At 40.5% G+C, this 26,985-nt stretch overlaps 1 protein-coding gene across 1 annotated transcript; it reads left to right on the forward strand.

Moving 5' to 3' along the window:
- The first annotated feature begins 16,375 nt into the window (after window positions 1-16,375).
- LOC147422557 (uncharacterized) lies at window positions 16,376-17,327 on the forward strand. The gene is made up of 4 exons (XM_086503496.1): window positions 16,376-16,485; window positions 16,566-16,730; window positions 17,129-17,163; window positions 17,299-17,327. The coding sequence occupies exons 1-4, from the start codon at window positions 16,376-16,378 to the stop codon at window positions 17,325-17,327; spliced, it is 339 nt and encodes a 112-aa protein (XP_086359622.1).
- Window positions 17,328-26,985: the final 9,658 nt, after the last annotated feature.

Consider the following 26,985-nt stretch of genomic DNA (forward strand, 5'->3'; position numbering starts at 1 on the left):
GCAAGTAGATAGGTATTTTTTAGGTTTTTGGACGTTCCAGACGCATAGGCAGTGTCAAAAGCTTCAAATTCCAACACCAATTGATAGTTTTGTGATTTTTTTAAATTTCAATGATGACGAAAGCCATATTAAATGAGCATCGCCTACCTCATGAAATAGACATTCGCATTGAATGAAAAGGCACCCATTTACAAGGACCACTGACACCTTTTTTATATTTTTCTTAATATCAATCTATTTTTCTACGTAATGTAAGCTCTTCTTTCATTGGAGGAGCACTTTTTTGTCTCTCTTCTAAAAGGCCCTCCAAAAGACCTCCGAAATTTCCTAATGGCTCAATTTTGAGCGCACAATAGCTCGTTGGATTTGTCTTTGCCTACACTCTCACAAAAATAATTATGGTGTATGTCAAACTCCGGAGCCAAAAGTTATGGCACCATGTTTGAATTCCTATGTATCAGAATTGGGGGCCAAAGAGCAGAGTGACCGGGCCAAAAGTAGAACAATGCCACCACACGGGCTTAAGCCCACACAATAGCCACTTGAATGGAGTTATTTCAAATGAGCTAGCCATTCGATATTTCCTTCCTTTTCTTACCATTCGCAAGAGAGCGAGAGAGAGAGAGACTCTCTTTTTGCTACAGCTTCACAGAGAGGGGAAGAGTCTCTTGAGGAGACCAGACAATGGGAGACATTCAGCACGGACCCAACAGTTAAATGCGCATGGCAGACATCAAAGCCCACTTATACCAAAGGTATATTAGTAGACAAAGCCACATGACCATGAAAACACATCTCTATGCTGTTTAAGAATAGCTACCAAAAGCTTTTCCTCTTCTTCAGTAAGATCCGTGGCAATATATGCAGGTTTTGGATCTTCTCCTGGCTCCACTAGATCTATTCGTTTGGCTTTTTCAGGACCGTCATACGATGTACCCGGTTCCTTCAGTTCCCTCATTGGTTGTTGCACTATGATTTTCCTAGCTTGTATGGTATACTTCTTATAATGGGACGGTGCATCCATCTTGTCAGAACTCGTGTCCTCATTTGTTTCAAAGTCAGTCGTCTATATGTCTCTGAGGGTTCGCTTGAGCTTATTGTACTCCATTTTCCTCTTTGTTTTGGTCATTCCAGACCCTGTTTTTCCCCCTTTATGTGACTTAGTCGTTTGCATTTCGTGTCTGTTCTTCTTGTTGTTTTTCCATGGTTTAGTTTTGATAAACCGGTCAGTGACCTCGTCTTTGACACAATCATCAGCTTTGACAAGCTTTAGATATCCCGTTCTGTCATTGACAAGAGGCATCGGATTATGCTTATTCACCCTTGTTTTTCTTGTTCTCTTGGATTTATACCGCTCCTATCGACTAGGTTTTTGGTTAGGAAACTCGTAAAATCTGTCCTGTCTCGACCTGAATTTCCTATTCGTCTCTGATGCACTTGATCTCTCATCATCAGCCCTATCAGTTGGATTTCATCATCCAGTGATGGAAGGTCACCGCTTAGTGAATCTGTGAATTCCTCCTCTATTCGACTCCTATCGTTCACTACAGATATCTCATCAATTATTCTTTTACACTCGATCTCACGTGGTGGTTCGTCTTGTTCCTCGCTCTCCGATCCTGACTCAAGGATGACGCTAGCCATTTGCAACATTACTAGGTCGTATCCTTCTTCGTCACAAAATTTTGTAGGTGTGCATTCGTTAACACATACGTTCAAGGCTGACAATATTTGAGTCCACCTAAATGGCTCAAATAAATGTTCAGAGAAAGGTTCTGGGAGATAAGCCTCGTCTTCTACGAGTCTTTCCAAAACGCATTCTTCTTTGATTACGTCTCCACAATTAGATGCTCCACACATCCAGACATGCGCTTTCGTTTGCATCCATGCAGGTATTTCTTTTTTATTTACAGTGGTTGAATTAAATTCTTGCACTGGTGTTTTTGCAACGTCTCTATAGTTGTGATCCTTCATGTTGATTTTCGTTATTAGCTCTTCATGCCTTAGGTAGATTTGGTTGTACCCCCAATCTTGTATCATTTTGAGTTGACGCATAAAAGGTCATCCCAAAATAATGTCGAAGTTGTTCGTTTTTCCAAAATCCACCACAGTAAAAGTGTGCTCATAGTTAATTCCACACAAAGTTACAAATATTTGGTCCAGGATTCCCAATGGTCTCTCTACATACCCATTTGCGAGTTGCAGTTTCATTCTCGTTTTTCTGAGAGCTGGACGGTCCCAATTCTCCCAGATTTTCTTTGTAGCAATCTCCACTCTCGCTCCACTGTATAGGATAGCTATCGTTTTTATATCCTGATATTCAATAGGTAAGGTTGTATTACCCTCCTCGCCCTCATAGTAATCTCCGACCTTGTTTATGGGCACTGGTTGGGCTTTGGGTTGACCTTCCCGTTTGTTTTCTTCTCTCGTAGGGTTTTTCTGAAGAGGAATCTTTACTCCTTTGTGCTCCAAATGTTTCCCCATGTCTTGCCATAAGTGTGGTCTGACTCTCAAGAGTTTGGACAGCGTGATTGTGCATGTTATAGGTGTCGACAGCATCTCTTGAAGACTTTTTGAGTCAGCCATATGTGGAATAGTTCTCATCTAAGATGGAACTAACCTTATCTTCGATTGTGCTTCGTATTCACCTATAAATGAAGGCAGGGTTTTCAAGGATTGGGCTTTGATTTCCATCGAATCCTCCGTTCCCGCATCCGCATACATCGGCTGGATAAAATCTGTTATCCACATTAATCTCAGGAATTGGAGCAGATTGCAATGTCGCGCTTCCATTCTTTCTGTTTCTAATGGTTTCCCATAAGTGTTGTGGCCATTGTTCTTCAACTTCTGGAATTGGCATTATCGTCATTGACTTAGCGTCATCAGTCGTGTTCGGCACCACTCGATGATCCAGTGACAATATCGTTTCAGGACTGGGTCCGTTTACTTGTTTTGGTTCATCGATTTTTATTTTTTCTCGCTCTTCTTGTTTTGGGGTTCTAACCACCTTAGGTTCCATCAACGCTTGGGCTGTTTCAATGAGGTGTTTACACATTTCCAAACGCTTCGTTTCCACTTCTGGTTGAGGATAAGTTAACCATCTCTGCTCTAAGGTTTGGTTTGGTTTTAGCCTTGCTTCGTACGCTTGTAATAGAGCATCTAACGGCTCTAGCACTTTCTCAACCGAGACTGATCCCCCTGAGGACGCTTTCCTCAGCTTGTTGTTAACCTGAGTAGTTTTACTCTCTCTCTCTTTTGTTTCAATTGCTCCTTTGTTTCATGCAATTCGTTTTGCATGGCAATTTGGGTTTTCAACCTTCTTGTTTTCATCCTGTCTCGTTTCGCCTTCCAAGATTTTCGCTGGGTTCTCACGGATAAACTCTCATTTTCTGTGAGTATCGGCAACTCGACCTTTTCCTCCAAGGGTTCGTTTTTCCCTAAGTCCTTGGCTTGGGCTCTGGTTATCGCATTGATTTGGATCATGGGATCGGTTTCTGATCTGCTGCTTGCACTTGGTATCACCCCCACAATATTCATAGTTGCTTTTCCCTTGTTGTTCGGATTCTTTGGGCAATCTGCAGCCCCAAAAATTTTCACTCTTTCGCCTTTGAAAGGGCAGTTACGCTCCCAATGATCCGTACTTCCACAGCTATAGCACTGTCCAATTGGTGGTTGATTTTGAGGAGGTGGTCCCATAGGTTGTCCTGCTCTATTAGGATATCCTCTTGGTTTGTAATTCTGGTTCGCAATGAACATTAACGTTCTTTCGTCTACCAAATATTGATCTCTCGAAGGTTGTGCTACATACGTCGGTGGTGCCATATACTCGCTATTTCCCTACGGTTGATAGGCTTTGTCTGCGTACATTTGTGATTCAGGTTCTGTTGCGTAAGGCTCATTCGGTTCCTCATATTAAGAAACTTGAAGTGTACTATTTGTTCCTGGTGATGATTCACAAGGTTGAGCATACCTAATCATGGCTCTATTTTCCTGTGGTAATGGAGGTTGTTGACCCAACATAGGTTGAGGTCTGTCTGCTTCTGCTACCAGATTCATATTTGGTCCAACTTGATATCTTGGAGGAGGTGGTTAGGATGGTCCTGCTGGAGGTCCATACGGTCTTTCCCTCACATAGTTTTTGTTATAAAAGCACTCTTCCGTGCTATGATTTGTCCATTTTTGCTCTATGGCGCACCATTTTAGTACTCGTCTATTCACAACTGGTGCTTTCGGCTGTTGTGTGCACCACGGCGTCGGATGATCCCCCCCCCCCCCCCTGCATATGTCACACTTCCTCGTCTGAGACTGTCTCAACATCGGATTTGATCTCATATGTTGCTGCATTCTCTTCGTTACCTTCTCTATCAATTAATCAGTTGTCGGCATCAAGGACGCTTGAGCATCTTTCTTGGTAGAGGGTTCGCTTTTAATCGATGAAGAGCCACTGGTTACTGAATCAGTATCCTCTGACACTTCCCCATATGCTTTGCAGTTATCGACAAGATATAACGCTTCTCTTGTAACCTGTTGAAATGTGCTACAGGACTTCAAGTGAAGGTCCTTTTTCAAGGTTTCATTCCTAAGTCCTTCAACGAAGAGCACAGACAATCTCTCGTCCTGCGGTAATTCCTCCTTGGGCATCTCTCAATGTATTGCTTGAATCTCAAGGTTTCTTCCTTCACTTTTTCATTCTCCCTTTGTTTAAAAGCGTATATCTGCGATACAATATTATGCTTTATACCCCGTTTTGAGAATTCTTCTGCGAACTCGCGCAATACATGTTCAATATTCGGACAAGTTTTAGGGTTTAAAGGTTGAAACCATGTTAGGGTAGTCTCTTCCAAGGTCAGCTCGAATCCCTCGTATTGAGAATGGAAATCAGTGATCTGTTCTGCTCTTAAGACTTGCTTGAAGAGCGATACATGGGCATATGGATCCCCCGATCCACTATACTTCTTTGGCACACACTTTGCTACTTGGGATGGCCTGATCCGTCTATGGTCTACGGTCAATCTCATTGCTCCCGTGTCTCGACTTAATCATTCTCGTGCATCATGGAGGTCGTAGGTTGCTCTCATTGGCTCCCCTACCCCAAATCTACTACTAGGAGGCAAATGTGATGGGGTGGCTGCAAATGTCTGACCTACAGCCGTATGTGTAGAGATAGGAACTACTCTACCTCGATTCGTAGCCATTGATTCTCTGGAATGTAACGTTCCCATGGGGCTTGGCATCGAATAATGAGGTCGACTGAAAGAATTGGCTACATGAGTCCTCCCTCCACCTGTGGTCACGGGTTCTGGCACAACAATTGTAGGTGTTGGTCTTAGTGGGCTTGGAGTGACATAATACTGATGAAGTGGTCCCCCAAAGTACGTATATCCTTTCAACTCTTTTTTATCGATTACTGCATATCGTCTTCCATACTTGTCGTATGTGGCAATTTTCATTTCTGCTCCCTCGGTGTAGGTGAAAACATAAAGTCTTTTCTGCTCAGTCATCTCTCCGACGTAGGGTTCCTTGCATCTATAATAGAGATCTTGCTCTTCATTATTATACTTGTATAACCCCAAGTAGAAATTATCAGTGTTGACTCTCAACGTTTTGTTTTCTCGCCTTAATCTCGCATTAGGTGAGCTCATTGTTGGTGCCTTTTCCTCATGTTTCTCGTCTATTTTGGCTTTTGTGTCCATCAATCCCCACTTGTCTACAATGTTAGGATTCAGGACTACCAAGTACATGATACCCTCGTCATCTAGGTACCTGTCTCCGCTATAGCTCACAGGCACTAAGTCCCTGAACTCACTTGGTCTATCTTCTATTTTCACACAGTAGCGGTCCATACCATCTTTGTAAATCTTGGCACCTTGCTTGTTGTCATATTGATACTTGATGAACAATAGCTTTAATGTGGCCGAGGGGTCTGATAGTCCTGCTACCATGTTTTCCCTTTCATTTAGTTTTGATTGTCCCAAGTGTTCTGTGACATACTCGAAAGATCTTTCCGAAGAAGTATCGGAGCTGCCTTCTTCAAGGATCGGCTCTAACGGTCATACTATCCCTTGGTTTACACTCTCCTCCATTGATACAACACTTATTTGATCCGCTAAATTTAGGTATCTGGTGTTGATTTGTTTTCCCGATCTCAAAACCATGAAGAAAGTGGGATTTACTGACTGAATCCAAACCTCTTACCTAGAGATGGAATGATCTTCCAATTCCTGCGATTGCATGGATTGTTACTTGATCGGTCTCTGCAAACGAATACACTGGATGGCTATGAGATCACTGTATCATTCCAACTATCAGCAGATTCAACACTTTCACAATGATCTCAACACAATTTTTCTTGCAGATTATTGACAATATGTCCAATTTGAGTTTTGACAACTTCTGATATGTTAAATAGTCTAGGTCTATGAACAGGTCAAAAATGAGTTATATCTGGGCCAGAGGTACACCGATCGCGATCGTAGTTCTGGGACCAAATTAGATGAAACTTCACTAGCTTGTTCACTAGGCTATTTTAAGACTACCTGCCAGAAACTTTTGTATTTGGACTCAAAAAAGTCAAGTTTTTACCATTTCTTGGTTGGAAGTGCCTGTTTTCCCAAATTTATCAATTTGACTTGATTTTGATGTTTGATTTGGGATTTGAGAGATACTTGGGGTTGTCCTGTGTACAAGCTATCCCTCTGTATGGTTCCTTCTCAGTTTTGATGTGTTTTGGTCTACTGAAAGTCAATTTCTAAGCCAGTTTAGAAGTTTTTGACTCGGATGTGTATTCAGATGGTTTGACAGGTATTTTGAGTGTTAGAAAAAAACCGAGGTCTAGTGTATTTTAACTGGCTGCAATTATAAATTCCTAGTTAGATTTTGAGCTTGCCTTTAAGAAAACTTGTAAATTTATAGAAGTTTTAGTGTAATTACCAGCAAAACCTTCGAATTTTGACCTAAAAACTGAGAGAATTTCAAGTTTCCCCTTATTTTGATCGGTTAGGGAAAATGTATTTTTGTAGCCCCGACCACTAAAATCTTGGGAGAGCTAGACGTCCATGTCTACGAGGGTAACCACAATAGCAACAGAGGCTCCATCTAAGCATCATGACTATTCTAGCACGATATGGAAGACACCCTTTACAACTATTTACAACGGTGGACATTGACATTGCTCTTCAACATGAATTATACTTTCTCGGACAATGCCCGACATCGGGCATCCTTCAACATTGACAATGATGACAATGCTTTTAGTTTGACAATTATAGTGTTTTAGTTTTAGTTTTTTCTAGTAGGGGGTACCGGCTGAAATTAATTCAAAAAAACGAGGGATAAAGGGAGATGCCCCTTAGTGATTAAAGAGGGAAAGAAGGAAAAGAAATGAGATGGCGCGCGATAGGAGAAGAGCAGCCGGGCAACTATGTAGTAGGAGACGAGAGGAGCAGCCAGTCGGCATTATGTAGTTGCCGTTGTAGAGTCGGCCAGTGAGGGGGCCATGCGCAGTGGGGTTGGGGAAGGAGTCTTAAATAAAAAAACTGAAAGTCGATTTCAAGGCAGCGAGCTTCTCGTGCTGTTTTGGTTAGCTCGGAAACTCTTATCTTGTAGAAGCGAGTGCAAGAGCTCCTTGCATTGTTTTGGTTAGCTAAAAAACTCTTGTCTTGTAGTAGTGAGTGACAGAGCTCGATTGTGGTTGGGAGTTTTGCATCGCTACACACAATGCTATCATGAGATGTGGAAGAGGAATCTCTTAAGATTCGACCTAATACATGAAGAGGAGCCAGTATGTACCAGTATCATTATCCTTCGTTTTACTTCATTTTATTTTTGTACCTGGACATTGGATTCTATCCACAAGGATTATATCAATGTGGTCTCTCTCTCTCTCTCTCTCTCTCTCTCACACACGCACACACACACACACACGCTCGCTCGCTCAAACTTCTCTCTCTCTCTCTCTCTCTCTCTCTCTCTCTCTCTCCCTCTCTCCTGCATTGAAAATGTCACGGGATGGCCGCCTCTTCCGTTTATCGCTGCTGAGGACAGAGCCACTTGCTGACGATGCTGACGTTGACAACGAGGATATTGACGGCGGAGCTGCCTCTGCTGCTGCTGACGACGGGCGCTGTCACTTCTGCTGCTACTGGCGACGGGCGCCTCTGCTGTTGCTAGCGACAGGTAGCACTACAATTAACGTGCTGAGAGAGTTGTCGATGATGGGCTGCTGCCGATGACGGCAACACGGTGTGAAGCCTTGCTGTGCTGCTGTGACGAACTTGCAAGTGACCCTGCTGTGGTACAAAGGCGCACACAAAAGCACGAAACGCTAGGAGCAGTTGGTACACGTGTATGGGGAGCGCGCAAGAGAGAGAGAGAGAGAGAGAGATAGAGAGAGTGTAATGATTTAAACTCTACTTTTTATATTTAAATTTCTATTGACAAATATAGAAAAGAAAGTCAAATTACACTATACGTAGGTTTTTTTCCGAGCACTAGCGGATGGATGGACAGAGAGAGAAGAAGAAGAAGAGAGTTTTAATGTTGTTGAAAACTATCCCAAGAGACCTTATAGAGCTAGCCTAGGAGGGGAGTTGAACTCAAGACTTGTTTTTCAAGATGAAAATCCCATAACCAATCGACTACACTTGGGTGATAGAAAATTATTAGACAAGCTGACATGTGATATGATGTTTAAAAGTTCTCAAGTTTTAGGTCCAAATTTGAAAAAAAAAAAAGAGTTTTTAGTAGAATTCATGAGTTCTCCTAATTTTTGTTGATTCAAACTTATAGTCTATGTAATATTTTGCAATTTAGCTGGTTGAAGATGTATTTATGAACCTTGTTTATTGCGAGCAAATAAATGCGGTGACTTTCTAGTCGAATGCATGTGCATGTGTGTGTGGATGGGAGGGTGTGTATCCTACTCTCATTGGATGTACTTGAAATGCTATTTGCCTTTACAAAATATTTAAAATGCATCTATAACTTTTCACTTACATCCAACTGAAACACACACACACACACACACACACACACACAATATATACATGTCTATTATATATGTATATTACATGCACTTACCTTACTTGCTCATTTACACTCAATCGATCCACAACCCTTTACGCCTTAGCCCACACAACTAGATCTGCCTTGGTCCTGTTGTCTGTCCAAGCCTCTGTTGGGGTATAAAGCCCAATGTGGTCGCCCAGGTAAGTGGGCGGGCCGCCAGGTATGTACACATATTCTTTTGTTAAAACCTAATAAGAACTCACTATGCTCTACACATTACAATAGAGCGAGGGCTCGGTGTGCTCAGAATTTCATTCTGAGGTCATCTCGGTCACCGTTCGGCTTCGACAAAGTTCTGCGCAGGCCATTTTCGACTACGTGGTCTCGGCGGGTGCAGATCCGACTCTGCAAATTTGGGGTTTTCGGCCTACGACTACAGGTGTTGAGGATATCGACACTCCCAGAGTGTTGATTTGTGGCTGTCTACACATCGAAGGACGGCTCACAGTTCTTGGAGGCGTGTCACATACAACACGGGCGCATCTACACACAGACTGTAGGCGACATCCACTAGTTCATCAGGTAACTTGTGTTTGCTACTTGATATTCCAGATTTCATCCTGACATTGTAGGTACTTCCACATGGGATGTATTGTCAAAGATGATGTATGTCTGTTGAGGGTTTGCTGGCTGTGAGTCACGCAGCAAACAACCGCCGCAGCGGTTATAGCATACAGTGGGAAATTTGTGGATGTATGACTTTGTGGGAAGTCTATGTACTGTCAGATTTACTGCAGCCTTTGTTGAGGGTCGAGTGAGGTTTTATTGAGTTGGGGGATTCTCGAATGTTGAGATCCTTTCGGTGATACAGGTCTTGGAGCGATCCCTCGAGAACCCTTAGATAGGCAGCTAGGATGTATTGACTATGAGTTAGACAGCTGGGATTGCATCTTTGCTTTACTGCCGTTGAGGCATTGTCGCAGTCTATGCTTACAGGACAGTGACAGGACAATCAGAGACAGTACAGGTGCAGGACAGGTTTACCCACAGCTTACAGTGTTAGAGAGACAGTGATTTTTTGAGTTGTTTTTTGGTCTGTTTTTAGTACACCAGAGCCATTTTACAAAGGAGACTCTGCCAAAATTTCTGCAGAATCTGAAGCTTTCTTGGTTCATTGACAGGTTAATATTGGTTCGGAGGCCAGTTTACAGGGGAAACTCTGCCGAATTTTTCCCAGGAAAGTAAACTACTGTGAAGTGTAGCTATGGTTGGATCACAGGACACTGCTCTTTACAATATCAAGAAGCTGGATGGAACCAATTTCCCATTGTGGAAGCAGCAGATTTGGCACGTGTTGGTACAAAAGAAGCAGATAAAACCTATAAAGCTCAAGGGGATAAAACCAGAAGATATGGGCGAAGATGAATGGATGAATTGGCACTTTCTACCATTATGCTGACTTTGGCAGAAAGCGTTTACTTCAATGTAGCAGACAAGATGTCGGCTTATCAAGCATGGTTAAAGCTGAGTGATCTTTATGAGAAGCAGAGTGCAGCTTCACAGGTATACTGGCTTAAGAAGCTTGTTGACTTGAAGATGAAAGAAGGGACACCTATGTCCAATCATCTGAATGAATTCAACACAATCTATAGTCAGTTGTCAGCTCAAGGTGTCAAGTTTGATGAACCTGTTAGAGCTATGTTCCTGTTGATCACATTGCCGGAAAGTTGGGACACTTTTCGCACAACTTTGAGTAATTCTGCACCTCTAGATGGTTTGAACATAGCATGTGTAGAAGGAAGTTTGCTTACTGAAGAAACCAATAGAAAGACAATGGACAAAGGCAAAGGAACAGCCTTAGTTGTCAGGGGAAGGACCAAAGAAAAGTACAAAGGTGGAAAGAGGAATCAGTCTCGTAGCAAGTCCCGCAGTGCTAAAGGCAAGAGTGACATAGAATGCTACCATTGTGGCAAGAAGGGTCACATGAAAAGAGACTGCAGAGAATGGAAAGCAGAAAAAGGCAAAGAGAAAGATGAAGACCATGGTGAGAGTCCTCAGTGAAGATTCAAGAAATAAATGTGACAAACACTGTTGCAGAGGATGACAATCTAGTGTCAGGAGACATCTACTTCTTGAAGAATACAATGGACTCAGCTCTTCTTACAGCATCTGATGGAAATGCACTAAGTGACTGGATTATAGACTCAGGGGCATCACTTCATGTGTCTCCAAACAAGGAGTGGTTTACTTCTTATGTGACCATTAAAGATCATGTTCGGCTAGGCAATGGGCAGACATGTGAGATCTTAGGTGTTGGAGATGTTCAATTGAATTTTCAGAATGGCTCTTCTTTCACGTTGAAGAATGTGAGACATGTTCCACAATTACAAAGAGCTTGATCAACACAGGTTTACTTGATGATGCTGGCTACGTCACCACTTTTGGACAGAACATGTGGAAGATATCCAAGGGTTCTATGACAATAGCACATGGAGTAAATTCTGGAGGACTTTCCATGATTTATGTATCAAATGTCTCTAAAAATGTAATCAATGTAACCGAGCAGCCGAACGTTTCTTTGTGGCATTGCCGGTTAGGACATATGTCCAAGAAGGGAATGGAAATCTTGTCTCGTTCTGGTTATTTGCCTGGCTTTTCATTTAATGATTTTGAATTCTGTGAACATTGTCTGTATGGTAAGAAAACACAGCAGCCACATAAGCATAGAAGCAATAGAAGAGATACACAGTTGGCACTTGTTCATAGTGATTTGTGTGGACCTATGCCTAACCTATCTCTAGGGGGAGCTTCTTACTTTATGACATTTATAGATGATTACTCGAGGAAAGTATGGGTTTACTTTCTCAAGCACAAGGATGAAGCGTTTAGTGTTTTCAAAACGTTTGTGACACTTGTGGAGAATCAGAGTGGCAAGAAGCTTAAATGCTTACGCACTGACAATAGTGGAGAGTATGTTTCAAAGGCCTTTCAGGACTTTTGTGAGTCAAAAGGTATAAAATGTGAACTTACTGCTCCTTACAATCCTCCTCAAAATGGTGTTGCTAAGAGGATGAATAGGACCATACAAGAGAAGGTCAGAAGTATGTTGTCTAATGCACAACTGCCAAATGGGTTTTGGGCTGAAGCTGTATCAACAGCTGTTCATCTTGTAAATAGATCTCCTTGCAAGGTTTTGCAGAAGGATTCAGTGCCAGAGATGGTATGGTCAGGCAAAATGCCCTTATACAAGCATCTCAGAGTCTTTGGTTGTGAGGCATATACTCACGTTCCAAAGGAATTTAGGAACAAACTTGAGCCAAAGAGTAGAAAGTGCATCTTTCTAGGCTATGGTAATTCTAGTGAGATGGGGTACAGACTTTGGGATCCCGAATCCAGAAAGGTTGTCCGCAGCAATGATGTTCACTTTAATGAATCCAAATATCATTCTAAACCAGAGAGGGTTGAGGAGATTAGAAGAGTTGTCTTCCAAGAAGATGGACCTGCACGTGCAAGACAAAATGTCAGGGCTCAAGAGGAGCAAGGACAGGATAGATTGGAACCACAGGTTGTGGTTGAGCCTGAGCCACCTATTGTGCGTAGATTTGGACGTGTCACGCAACCTCCTGATAGGTTTCTTCCATCTATGAACTATGTCATGTTGACTGATTGCAATGAGCCTTCATGTTACAAGGAAGCAGTGCAAATGAAGGACTCCGGGAATTGGCAATTGGCCATGCAGTCAGAGATGACAGCTCTGCATAAAAACAAGACATGGAAGCTAGTTAAATTACCACAGGGCAAAAAGGCTCTACCTTGTAAATGGGTTTACAGGTATAAGATCACCGCTCATGATAGTCAGCCAAAGTACAAAACAAGGCTTGTTGCCAAGGGCTTTAAGCAAGAACAAGGCATTGACTTTGATGAAGTCTTCTCTCCGGTGGTCAAGATGATTACATTGAGATGCTTTCTTGCATTGGTTGCCATATTAGATTTGGTGTTGCACCAAATGGATGTCAAGACAGCGTAGATGTGGAAATTTACATGCAGTAGCCAGAAGGGTTTGTTGAGAAAGGCAAGGAAGATTGGGTATGCCAGTTGTTAAAGAGTCTTTATGGCTTAAAACAATCACCGAGGGCATGGTACCATAAATTCCACAAGTTTATGCTTTCTCAAGGCTACAAACGTAGTGAGTTCGATCACTGTCTATATACAAAGAAGGCTAAGGATGGTAGTTGGATGATCCTTATTTTGTATGTGGATGACATGTTGATTGCTGGCAAGCACTTGGAAGAAATTTCAGCTTTGAAGTCAAAGATGGCAAAATCGTTTGACATGAAAGACATGGGTGAGGCAAGTTATATACTTGGTATGCGCATTGAGAGAGACAGATCAAAGAAGTTGATTTGGTTATCTCAAACAGAGTATATTGACAGGGTTTTGCAACGTTTCAATATGGAGAAGGGAAAGGCACTGAGTGTTCCATTGCCACCATATGTGAAACTTAGCAAACAAGATTGTCCTGTGTCTGAGGAAGAACAGACTGAAATGGATAAGATTCCATATGCGTCTGCAGTGGGTAGTTTGATGTATGCAATGATTGCTACTCACCTAGACATTGCATTTGCAGTGGGAGTAGTAAGTCGATACATGTCAAACCCAGGCAAGAAACATTGGGAGGCAGTGAAAGGAATATTGAGATACCTGAAAGCTACAAAGAGTATGCGTATATGCTATGGGAGTCAGGAGCTAAGTGTAAAGGGTTTTACAGACTCAGATTATGCAGGTGACTTAGACAACCGAAGGTCTACATCAGGGTATGTCTTTACATCGGCTGGTGGAGCAATATCATGGCGTTCTAGATTACAAGATTGTGTTACTCAGTCTACTACAGAGGCTGAATATGTTGCAGCATCAGAGGCATGCAAAGAATCAATTTGGCTTAATCGGCTAGTAACAGATTTGGGAATCAAAGAAGAGATGCCTGTGTTATATTGTGATAGTCAAAGTGCTATACAATTGGCTCGCAATCCAGTTTATCACTCAAAGACAAAGCATGTGGATGTGAAGTATCATTTCATCAGGGAAATGCTCGAGGATAAGCAACTTCAGCTTGTCAAAGTTCACACCACAGAAAATCCTACTGATCTACTTACAAAAGGACTTTCCTCAGAGAGCTTTGCGCATTTTTGCAAGTAGTTAGGTGTAGGGTAGTACATCACTTCTCTACATCTCTTGTATATTAGCTTGTATAGTAGATTCTCTCACACTTAAAGTACCACATCGGACTTTAAGTGGGAGGTTGTTGGGGTATAAAGCCCAATGGTATCTCCCAGGTAAGTGGGCGGGCCGCCAGGTATGTACACATATTCTTTTGTTAAAACCTAATAAGAACTCACTATGCTCTACACATTACAGTAGAGCAAGTTCACCATATCGTCGTGCTCTTCTTCTCGCACTCTCTGTCGCGTCGCACTTTCGCTCGTACTCCTTCAGCCTCCAATTCCGTCCTCTCCTTATCTTGCTGGTTCCCCCTTCGCGAGTCTATCTAAAATGCATCGGTACCCCTACCAAACAAACACATATATGATTTATATTATCCAGTATTATATATGATAGATAATTAAGATGGTTATATGATACGTATTATATATTATAGCTAGACAAATAGATTAGATAAATACAACCTCTCGACCTATCTTTGTATGGACGTGTGTGTGTGTGTGTATACACACACTTGTTTTTTGTAAATCTGGTATTATACACCCACATACACACACACACACACACACACACACATATAGAGAGAGAGAGACATATATATATATACTATCTCTTTCTCTCTCTCTCTCTCTCTCTCTCTCTCTCTATATATATATATTTATATATATATATATATATATATATATATATATATATATATATATATATATATATATATATATATATATATATATATATATATATTATAAACCCCCCCCCCCCCCCCCCCCCCCCCCCCCATGTATGTGTGTGTGCACTTCCACTTAGATGTTCATGGAATTCCATACACACTAATAAAATATAGTTGTGAGGGCTTAATAGCATTTCAAGTATATGCCAGTAAGCATAAACACACATGTAAATCTCTCTCTCTCTCTCTCTCTCTCTCTCTCTCTCTCTCTCTCTCTCTCTCTCTCTTTCCCCACCTATGTATGTGTGTGTGCACTTCCACTTAGATGTACGTGGAATGCCATACACACTAATAAAATATAGTTGTGCGGGCTTAATAGCATTTCAAGTATATGCCAGTAAGCATAAACACACATGTAAATCTCTCTCTCTCTCTCTCTCTCTCTATATATATATATATATATATATATATATATATATATATATATATATATATATATATATATATATATATATATATATACTTGAAATGCTATTAAGCCCTCACAACAAAATTTTATTAGTGTGTATGGCATTCCATGTACATCTAAGTGTAAGTGCACACACACATATATAGGGGAGGGGGGGGGGGGGGGGGGGGGGAGAGAGAGAGAGAGAGAGAGAGAGAGAGAGAGAGAGAGAGAGAGAGAGAGTTTTGTGGTATTAAATCAATGCACTATTGTGATAAAGGTACTCTTCAAAAAAGAAAATAGCAAGAACAAAACAAACCGCAAAGAAAAGTCGTGGCGGCCATGTTTCTCAACCCTCAAGCATTAGAACAACTTCAGAAGTGCTTACTGGACCAAATGGTGTTAGCTCATCCAAAGAGACCAATAGACCAAGTTCTAGTGTAAGCGTAAATTTACCAAGGAGACAAAGGGTTTCACAATATCTAGGTGTTCTAAGACTAATAAGAAGAGCACAAGATGCAACCACAAATTGCATTCCTAAAGCACCATTTGTCAGGATAGTGCGAGAGATAACAGAAATATGTAGAAGTGGGACAAGATGGATAGCTACAGCTGTTGCATGTCTTCAAGAAGCTTGTAAAGATTATCTTATACTATTTTAATGACACTTTCATTCTTGCAACACATGCTCATAGAGTTACAATTATGCCTAAAGACATGACAAGCTTAAGCATGCTTAGACACCGTTACGAGCAATTTAGATATATGCCATCATTTGTAGATAAAAAAATGAAAGACATTCTTTTGATTCCTCCTGCAAGAAGGCCCAAAGGTTGAAAGTAGAAGAAGTGACTGAAAAAAACATACATAATAGAGATACCAGGCTGAACCAAGACAGAATTGAGAGGCTAAAATTAAAACGGGATGACTATGAAGAGTTAAAGAGAAAGGCTCAACAATTGAAGATTTTGCAAAAAGAAGAAAATGTTTTAAAGACTTTAAATACTCTTGGTCCAAAGGTCGAAGTCTTAATGAAAGGCAATAACCATGTTGCCTTTGTCCCTTTGGAAGCTCAAGATGTCCAAATATTGAAGAGCTTTGACAATGACATCTCTGATACCCTTGTCATGATTTTCATAAGGTTGTATTTTTTTTTGTTTTTAATGAAGGGCTCCTTTCACCTATTGCTTTTATGATACTAACTTAAGTGTTCAATTGCAGCATGATCAAAGAAGAACTTCCTGAGGATGCACAAGATGAGGTGTTTATAATTGACTATCAAATCTCTTGTTTTTTAGATGAAAGAAAGCCTCCCCAAGAGCTTATAGCTTGGTTTACCCACTGCAATCCAAGTGTGAGAACTATTATTTTGCCATATATCTCAAGGTAAATCATTGTTGTGTACTACAACAAGTGTTGTCAATTGTGAAATTTATTTTTGTTCATCTTTTTTATAGGAACCATTGGAGTCTTGTCATGCTAGACATGCAAGAAAAAGTAGTTCTTTATTTGAACTCTATTGAGAAAACAACACACTTGGATATCAAAGCATAAGAAATTTAAAGTCGTTCAAAAAGTATTAAGCAAAAAGATTTAAAGTATTATAAACTGTTTCAACAGTCGTGTCAACATTTTCCTTGCAACCATTGAAAGCTTCCATGCTTTGGGAAATATTTTTAAAGAAGTTATACATCAAAAGATTCAGGTTTGAGTTCTCTTTCTTGTACTAAGCTCTTGTTGTTTTTGTAAGTTTGTTTTGTCTTATGAATTATTTTGGTTGACAGGTACCACAACAAAAGGACAATCATAAGTGTGGATGGTATTTACTGTACAATGCCAAAGCCATGTTGGATCATGTTTACAAAAGCAAGACCTCTTAGGTCTATTTCTTTATAACACTTAATGCACAAATAATATAGTTTCTTTGACTCACAAAATTGTTTTTGTATTGTAGCTTTATATTACAACATACAGAGAACTTGATGTAGCACACTTTTGCATGGAGAAAATTGAAAGCATGATAGATAATTTTAATGCTAATAGTTGGAGTAACTGCAAAGCTTGCTCAAAGGAAAAGCTAGAGTTTGATAGAAGAGAGACCACAAATGATGACCTATCAAAGTTTTTCAAATAGATGGAGTCGTTTGAAGATGAAGATCGTCTTGTAGAAGAATAGCCATCACAAAAAGAAGAGGTTTACAAAAAAGATATGCCCATTGACCCTCATGTAGAAGAATTTGTTGAAGATGCAGACATAAAGAAGTTGCCAATGCCAGAACCATCAGTAGTAAGCACCTCATGAAAGGACCAAAAAGAGATTGAAAGTGACAATGTATCTGAAACACAATAAATGTATTTGAAGTACTTTTTGTATTAGAAAAGCTTGCTTTAGATTAAGACTTTGTCTTTACCTTCTCCGTATTTGAATTTTTGTACCTAAGTGATCATTATAAAGAATACATTTAAATATATGTCCTTGCACTTCATATACTTCTCTCGGATACCTGTCAAGATAAAGAATTATGTTAGTAAAAAATATTTATGTTTCATGTAAACCGGTCGTTTTGATGAAACTACTTACTTGTCTACCATTGATTTGAAATAAAAAATATTGGGGAAGATCAACTTCATCTTCATTTATCAAATCTTGTCGAAGTTGTAGAAGATTGCACTCTCCACCAATAGATAGAGTGGTTTGAAGTTCTTCATTCATCCACACATCAATGTGCACTAAAGAATTTTCTTGCATATTTTGAAGGTCTTGATCCAATATCACAGGAACACCGTTCACTCTATGTTTATCAAATCTTGTCGAAGTTGTAGAAGAGTGCACTCTCCACTGATAGATAGAGTGGTTTGAAGTTCTTCATTCATCCACACATCAATGTGCACCTAAAGGAATGTCTTGCATAATTTGAAGAACTTGATCCAATATCACAGGAACACCGTTCACTCTATGAGATCTCTGATAGTAAAATGTCATGATAAAGTTTTGACTTTTTATCATGTACTTCACGTTTACACTTGATGCATCCTCTTTGCAATCAATTCCATTAGAATGACAAAAATCCCATCCTTTGTCTAAAAACTCAAGTAGTGTGTTCTAGTCTACATTCTTACACACAAGCATGGTACTTTTAAGAGCTATTGGACATTCACTTGTGGCAAAAAAATCCACAAATACATGGATTGGCATGCTCACTTTGATTTTCACAAGCCTACTTGCTACATTAGGCTTCAACCCTTTTTGCACTTCATTAAATAGCTTCAAGCGAATTGCCTCACTTATGTCACTAGTTGGCAAGGGCCAGTCTGAACTTTAAAAATCTGGTAAAGAAAGCTTTTCTAGTGTTCTAGAAGAAAGATCGCTACCGACATGAAAGAAAATATCATAAATAAAAACACCTAGCTCTACAAGCCGTCGATTTGTTCTTCCTTGATATTGTTGACTACCAATGAAAGCATGGTAGTCATTGATTACTCCTATTATACAATCCACTGATTGGCATTCTTCATCGGAAGAAGGATAGACATCTACAAAATAAATAAATAAAATCATAATAAAATTCAAAGAAACCACATTAGTAAAGACTTTTGCTTTATAACTTACAGTTTGGTCTATTTAATGGAAGGTTCATTGGCCATTCAGAAAGTGTAAGCTCTCTATGCATATAAACATGTTGAACAAGAACTTCTTTCATTGATTTCTTGTTGTCATTGGCATGAAAATCCTTCACCCTTGCCTTCCAAGACGACAAAAATTCATTTGTACTTTGCCTCTTTCGCTTTCTTGATTGCATTAGAATCCAAGATCCTTTGGTTATTGTCAAAGGTATCCAATGATTTTGGTCATCAAGTGTACTGAAAAGAGTATAGATTCAATAGAAGCAGAGGGTTTACGTAACCTGCTTGAGGAAGCCATAGAATGCAAAGAGAAAACAAGAGAAACTTGACAAGAGGAAGTTCAAGAAGCTTTAGATGAGAGAAGTATAATTAATCATAAGTAACTTATGAACGGGATATTTTTGTGACTAGCACTCCAGTTATGGATGATTTTTATAATAAGAATATATTTTTCCTTGAGAGAAGGACTACATCATGAAAGTACTAGTTGATTTGAAAGGGACTCTTTTTAAATGAATAAAGCTTCTTGATCTTTGAGAACAATGAAGATTGATATCTTTGTTTTAAGGGTTTAGTAGTGGTTTTCACTTCTTCTTTTAACAAAATTCTTCTTTTTAAACTCTTTTTAGTGATACTTTTCATCGTTACAGTGGCTTAAATCTGATTGGTTCTTACCTATCAGCCCTCAATTCTTAAAATTCCCTCTCTAGATCCCAAATTTTTCCATGTCACCTTGGTGGATGTGCTCCAAAGGACATTCTCTTCCATTTGGACCATACTTGGACGCCCGGGCACTCTTGGGCCGCCCATCGATGGGCGCCTAGTGTGGACACATTGACCGGCCAGGGTGGGGCTCAAACCACCAAGGCTAGAGACGTAGAATTCATCATGAAAAGTGTGTCCATCCTATGGCCACCCCTTTCATAGCATTCAGGAGCTACCGGACAACAGTTCTTTGGGTGGCCCAAGAGCGATCGTCTAGTGGCCACACTCACCAGGGGCTTCCATAGATAACTAGTATCAGATATTTTAGTTTCCCATGAGTTGCCTTGGCTAGATCTTTTCTAGTAGCTAATAGATATATGGTGGTCGGTGTGATGGCATCGGCTCGTGGATATAGATAGCAGGATGTGAGTAGCAGATACAGGTTGCCATACGCTTTCCTTGAGTGAGAGTCCATTGTGTATCACATTTTGAGAACTTTCCTGCACTCTTGAGCACTAGCCTTTGGGAGTCTCACCTTGGTTGCTTGCAGGTCGCACCTGTGAGTCTTGCAGTCTTGTTAGCTAGTTACATTGTGATTTCAATTGTCTTGTACCATGGCACCTTAGCGTCTACATCCCAATTTACCTTGTTGTGGTAGTCATGGATTGGGCAAAGTTGGACGCAACCATTATTTGGTTATGTACACGGTGTTGCCTTGGAGGGCTTGTATCTATCTTGGCTATTGTTTCATATGTGTTGTGTTGCTTTGTAGTCTTGACATTGTCTCATACTGTCTATTGGTTTAAGCTAGTTTGTGAGTCCGCATGCATACTCCATCCAGAGCATTCCACCACTAGAGAGAATTATACACCATTTCCATCCACAACTTCTTTCAACATTGTATATGTGAAGTTATGCATGCATACAACATTGAATTTATACTTTGAGGCATCAGACATGTGTCAAAGCTGACTAATAGCTTAGTGTTGGTTGATCAACTTGATGATTTGGGCTATACTACAGCTTTTGGCAATGGTTCTTGGATAATTTCATGCACTATAGTTCAAGATTGAGGGTGGTCATTCATAGTGTGAAGTAGCCTGCCCATCCTCTATAATTCGGATCATTGACTCGCTCGAAATCTACTTGAAGTAAAGTTGACTCTATAACATATTGAAGTTGAATTTTTATCCCTAGCACCGGTTCTCACCATTGACACTCTCCATTAGAGACATCTTTAACACACTTTAGTATATTTGTGCATAGCTTTCTTCGCATACTTTTTCCATATTTTTGAAATTTTTTGAGTGAGTTTTTCTTTCAAAATTTGCAAAAATGGAAAAATAAAAATAAAAAGAAACCCAAAACCAACACTTACCATAAGACCAAAACAATTATGGAATTGAGGACATGGGTCACAAAGGGAAAGTAGGCTGTGGTTCAACCTTTTGTGCCACTTGATTCAAACATGCCTTCCACATCTAGGGATGATGAACCATGTATAGAGAGACTTGTATACCTCCTGTTGAAACCTATCCATACCTAGAGAAAACCTTGTCCTCAAAGATATGAACGTCCTCAATTTAATGGTGAAGAAAGAGATAGAAACAAAGATGCCATCTATAATTTCCTAAAAAAAATGGAAAGACCTAAAAGATACCCTACTTGAGTATCCACTTGAGGCTAGTCTGTCACACTGGGGCCAAAAGCCTAAAAGTGGTGGATGGGTCTCAGGAAGTCAGAAAAAATTAAAGGGGATTGGGCTCAATTTGAGAACATTTTGTTGAAAGAATTTCTCCCTGAAAATGAGCCAGAAAGAAATTGGGAGGATTGAGATAAATCCATGCAATGGGGTAGGCCTTTGCTTGCTTACTTACATTACAAAGTATAGAGAAATAATTCTCAAGCTTTAAGGAATGTATAACTTTCTCAAAACAAGAGGGTTTATACAGGGGTTAGTAGACACTTCAAGCAAGAGATGAGAAGAATTGCATCTAAGAATTTGGAGGAAGCAATTCAATTTGCACAAATTTATGAAGATAATACTTTCTTGATGGCTTCTAATCCCACTTATTTTGAGCCCAAATCCACAGATATGGGGGTATCTAGAAGGAAAAAGGAACTTTCCATGTAAGAAACCCTAGAATTGTCGTACTAGATCCTCCGCCCAACCTCCCTTTATGGCCCTCTTGGCATAGGAGCCCTTCTCCACTGGCAGCCATCGCCGCTCCATTAGGAAATCGGAGGTCATTTGGAGGGCCTTCTAAGAAAATGTATTTTTTGCACTCTCTCTCTAGAAAAAATGACAAATAAAAGAGCTGGGTCTTTCATAGTAAAACTTCAAAAAGTGTACTTTAAGTAGATTCCTTACCCCTCTGAACATTCGTTCGTAGTGATTGAGGGATAATCCTCTTCTTAGTTGTATTGAATGAACAACGTCAATACGGAGGGAATGAGGCTAACATGGAGGGACGAATCCGCAGCCACTATTCACTTTCCATTAAACCTGCACATTTGGCTAATGGCGCACTCCTCAAATGGCACAAATGTTACCCACAAACGAGCCAAATATCACCTTCACATTGATTTGGACAATGAGTACCAACCATTGATTAAGCGCAGTAAAACAAACACACATATACCTCCCACCTCCATAGACACGCTCAGAGCTCAAGGAGCTAAACACATAGATATCTAGACGAGAGGCTCTCTCTACCCTAAGAATCCAATAACTAATACGTCTCCACCGTTTGTCAATCCTACAAGCTTATTGACCTTTGCTGGTGATGGAGAAAACGGCCTTCTGGGTTATTGTAAATCACTTACAAGAGAAGCTGGAACTTACAAGAGCATTCTCCAAGCTCAACAATGTGAGATTGTTCGCCTTTCACATTTACATTCTACAGATCAGGTTACCATTTTGCAACATAAAACAGAGGTACAAGAACTGAAAGGAAAGGTGCAAAGTTGTCAAATGAAGGACACCATCTTGGGTGGTCGTATCCGAAAGAAGAAATTGCGCAATCTTGAAACATTGCAGGTTGCATCAGGAGGTCTCAAGAAAAGAATCCGAGCATTAAGGTGATGCTTCTTGGTTGGCTACATTGTCTTAGTTAAGTAATCTCTTTGTTTTTTCTTGTTATGCATTGTTTTCATGTGCCTAAATAGTGTTAGTGAAGCAAATTTTCTGTTATTTACTTATGCATTGTCTTCATGTAGAGACTCAATCTATCCTGACAAGGAAAACATTGACCCCAAAGCCAATATAGGAAAGAGATTGAAGCCACTTATAAGTAGAAGCCTGGCAGCAGATATAGTACATGACAAGAAGTTTAAGGTTCTACAAAGAAATGTAGTGGACCGCTTTATTTCAGAGAACTCAATCCCTGCAAAAGAGATACAAGGCACACTTGATTCACTTGGTGTAAGCAAAAGAGGATATTCGGCTATCCAAAAGTCTGTCTCATCCATCTTTGTTAGGAAGGGTATAAAATCCAAACTTCTACCATCAGCCTCAAGTGTTTGGAAAGAGAGGCTTCAGCTTAACGAGGCACAGGGAGACTATCTTGGACAGCCCTTTCATATTAAAGCAACTTACAGTGGCCATGGAGCCAACATGGCATATGATGAGTTCAACAATATTTCTATGGACCTGCGGATACTACAGAAGAGAATGGTGGAGTTTTACAACATCACATTTGAAGAGTCACGTGGACTATTACATTTTGTGTTAAAACTGGATGAGTGTGAGCTTGTTAAAGAGAAAAAGCTAGAGCGTGTTACTATTACTTTAATGAATAGAGCCCTCTCAAAGTGTCCCAGTGATGATCCTTTATATTTTAGTGTTCAATCAGAATCTAACATATGGTGGCTTGGTGCGTTTGAGGTAAGCGATATTCTCAAGTAAGCTCAAATGTTCAGATCTACTTAAGTCTCATTTATTTTGTGTTGCAGGTAAAGAAAGAAGATCATGAGATTCTATATTGGGTGTTCCATCGAACTAATATTCCGGAGGTGATTGATCGACAGACTAACCAGGGAGAGGTACTACGTCTAGATGGAAGGGGAGACTTTCAAGTTCAGTGGCATCTTGCAGGTGACCTTAAAACATTAAAGTGCATGTATAATTGTGGAATGGGTGCAATGGCAAAGTCACCGTGTTTGTTCTGCATGGAGTCTGCAAAGGTCATGGACCCAAAGTGGTGGAGAAAAGCTCCAACACGTCACATTGAGGATCCTGCTTTTCGACCAGTTTTGAAAATACCACTTGTGAATGTCCACATTTGTACAATGCATGCCCTTTGCAGAATTGTAGAGAAATTGGTCTACTTATACATCGGGTTTGCTTGGAAGATTAAGAACTCTGCAGAACGACAAGTAGCCTTGCAGTGCTTAGAAATGGTACTGTCGGATATGGGGCTTCATGGTGGCAATGTGAAAATCCAGCGGGATGAAAAGAGATCAACTGCTGAGAAGGATGTCCCATGCAAACCATCCATCGGTGGGGTGAAGGCACGGAGGTTTTTATCTAAGCCCCAAGGTACAAGAGATCCAAAGCTAACAAAACATGGAAAAATATATAGCACATCTTATGTTAGCAAGGTAGAGTATCAGAGCTGGAAAAAGCTACATATTGCAGTCAAAGACCACGAACCAACTACTCGTAACGCGAAGGCTGAGGTTTGGCGATCAATAGACATCCTATTTTTGATGTGCGACAAAGATGACTGGTCACAAGGTGATATGAACAAGTTCAAGGAAAATCTCAACCTTCTGAAAAAATCATTCAAGACAGCATGGACAGACACCCAGATTACTCACTACATGGTATTATCATGTATTTCTTTCTCTCTTATGTGCAAATATGTGAGTGTAAAACATTCTAACTAATCTGTTTTCATATCCAGCACATCATCTTCAATCATTTGCCATATTTTATACAGAAGTATGGGAACCCGGCAATATGGAATACCCAAGGGATGGAAAAGTCTCATTACATGGCGAGAAATTCTTATTTCAGGCACACACGACATGGTGGCTCTCGAATCAAGGCTAACAGTTTGAGAGAACTATTTGAATGGTTCTATCGTAGAATCATTCATCGAATGCAGGCAAAAGAAGTCTTGGCAAATTCAGAAACAACACAAGCCATCAGACATTTACAACAACAAAAAGCTAAAAGATCAATGGCATACAACAACTCCGGAGCTCGTGAAAGTCAACGAAGGTGGAGAGAGACAATGGTGTATGTGAATCACAAGTGGAGAAAGATACTCTGAGTGGATGGCATTGTACAAAATTTATGTAATACATGATCTTATACAATTGGTACTTGAAGTGTATCAAGATTTTGCAGGTTCAATTTTGTTTTCTGGCACGTCACCCTTGTAACGAATCATGAGATGTTTGCCATACTCTAAAAGTTCATCTGGGTTTTGTCTACCAAGAGCTAGTGCCATTGCTGTGTAGGTGTAGTAATACGCTGCCCGACCACCTGTATAGCCTGGGCAGTAACCAAAACAATCTCTAGCAAACACTTTGTCAACAAGAATGACTTTATCTGCACTTTTGGGCAGCACCGGTCCACCCAAGAAGCGTGATAGTGTCTTGAATGTGTAAGTTGCTATTGAACCCTCTTGTGACATGGAATTGTGAAAAACTACTATCGGCGACTCGCAGAGCTTTGAAAGGTACTGTGCTACGGCAGCATCCCTTCCTCGATACTCTCTTGTCCGGCGCCGAAGGAAGTCATCCTTGTCAGCAATCCAAGACTGCACATACAATGTCAGAAATGACACAAACAGAGAGAGAGAGAGAGAGAGAGAGAGAGAGAGAGAGAGAGAGAGAGAGAGAGAGAGAGAGAGAGAGAGAGAGAGAGAGAGAGAGAGAGAGTTACCATGAAGCTCTCATCCTGCAGAAAGAGGTTTTCTTGCCACAGGTCTACAGATGTAGTTGACCCCTGACCTGAATGGTTAAACCAATCCTCCACTTCTTTGTTACTTTTCGATGGTCTTAGGCTTTGTCTTATTGCTTGGAAGGTGGCTTCATCAGGTAGTGTCTCCTTGTATTTTTCAGCTTTCTCAAAGCATCTTCGAAGGCATTCCATTGGATTGCTGGATGTTTCCATTGCCTCATCATCACTACTATCCTCTGAAACAAATCCACTCCTCTCCTCTTGGACTCTGGAAATAATAGCTAGGGAGAAATCCTCCCTTAAATAAAACACACTTTGCACATCATGTAAGAAGATATAGGTCCTGTCTCCAATCCTGAACTCAGGCACAGCTGGCAACATCATCTGAGCATGCTTCTCAGTGAAGTTACTGACATCCAATGGAAGTTTGATTTCTATGGTTTTCACAGAGAGCATCTTACTTCTTTGTACTTCAATTGCCTCAACCTCAAGGTCGACTGTGTCTTCAACCTCCTCGACTTCTTGCATATGAGTTGTCTCCTCCCATTCCTCTTCTGGTGCTGCATCCTGCTCCTCTAACACCTCATCAGGATTCTGCATGAGGAATCCAAACAGGCTGTTGAGGTAAATCATAAAGCCAAAGGCTTCCTGAATGAGTTTGCATTCTTTTTGGTGCAAAGGGCAGACTGAATGTCGGCAAGAGGGTGGTAATTCCCTATACTTCTTCACTCCCTGTCCCTTTCCACCACAGTCATTTAAATGCACAAGAGTCATAGTAGGCAGAACAACCCTTCCTACCTGCACCATCACCTCAAACTTATCTCTGTAGGACTGCAAGAAATTACTGTGCTGAGCTAATAGGTCTTCAATGTCAAACTTTGGATTAAACATAGAATGAATTAGATCATACTTGTCCCCAGCACCACAAGATGCTGCAAAATCAAACAGCCTCTCATCAGTTGCAGCTGGGTCTTCCAGAGAAGACACATCCTCCTTTTCTTTACATTTTGTACTTTCTAGCACATCTGCATCATCTGAGAAGTCTATATTTCTCTTTCTGGTATTTTTCTTGAGATGTACCTTACAGGGCACCACACCCTTGTCGGGTGAGGGATCTTCTTGCCCTGGTGACCTCTCTGATTGATCTTCACCAAGAAACTTTTCCTCAGATATGTCCTGACAAAAGTCAACAGTTCTTTTGGCAGATACATTAAGCAACTGAGCCTGCAAGGTTTGAAATCCTGGCACAAGCCCTGGATCTGGTTTCAGCCTCTTCTGCCTACTGGACCTTAATCCTAATCATCAAGAAACATAACAAGTCAAAACCATGAGCAAACATGACAATTCTGCCAAAACCAAACCATCATGATCCCTCTCTCTCCCCTTATAGATATAAAT

Source organism: Adiantum capillus-veneris, chromosome 27 (genome assembly GCF_014529385.1).
Source record: "Adiantum capillus-veneris isolate H3 chromosome 27, ASM1452938v2, whole genome shotgun sequence".
NCBI lineage: Eukaryota > Viridiplantae > Streptophyta > Polypodiopsida > Polypodiales > Pteridaceae > Adiantum > Adiantum capillus-veneris.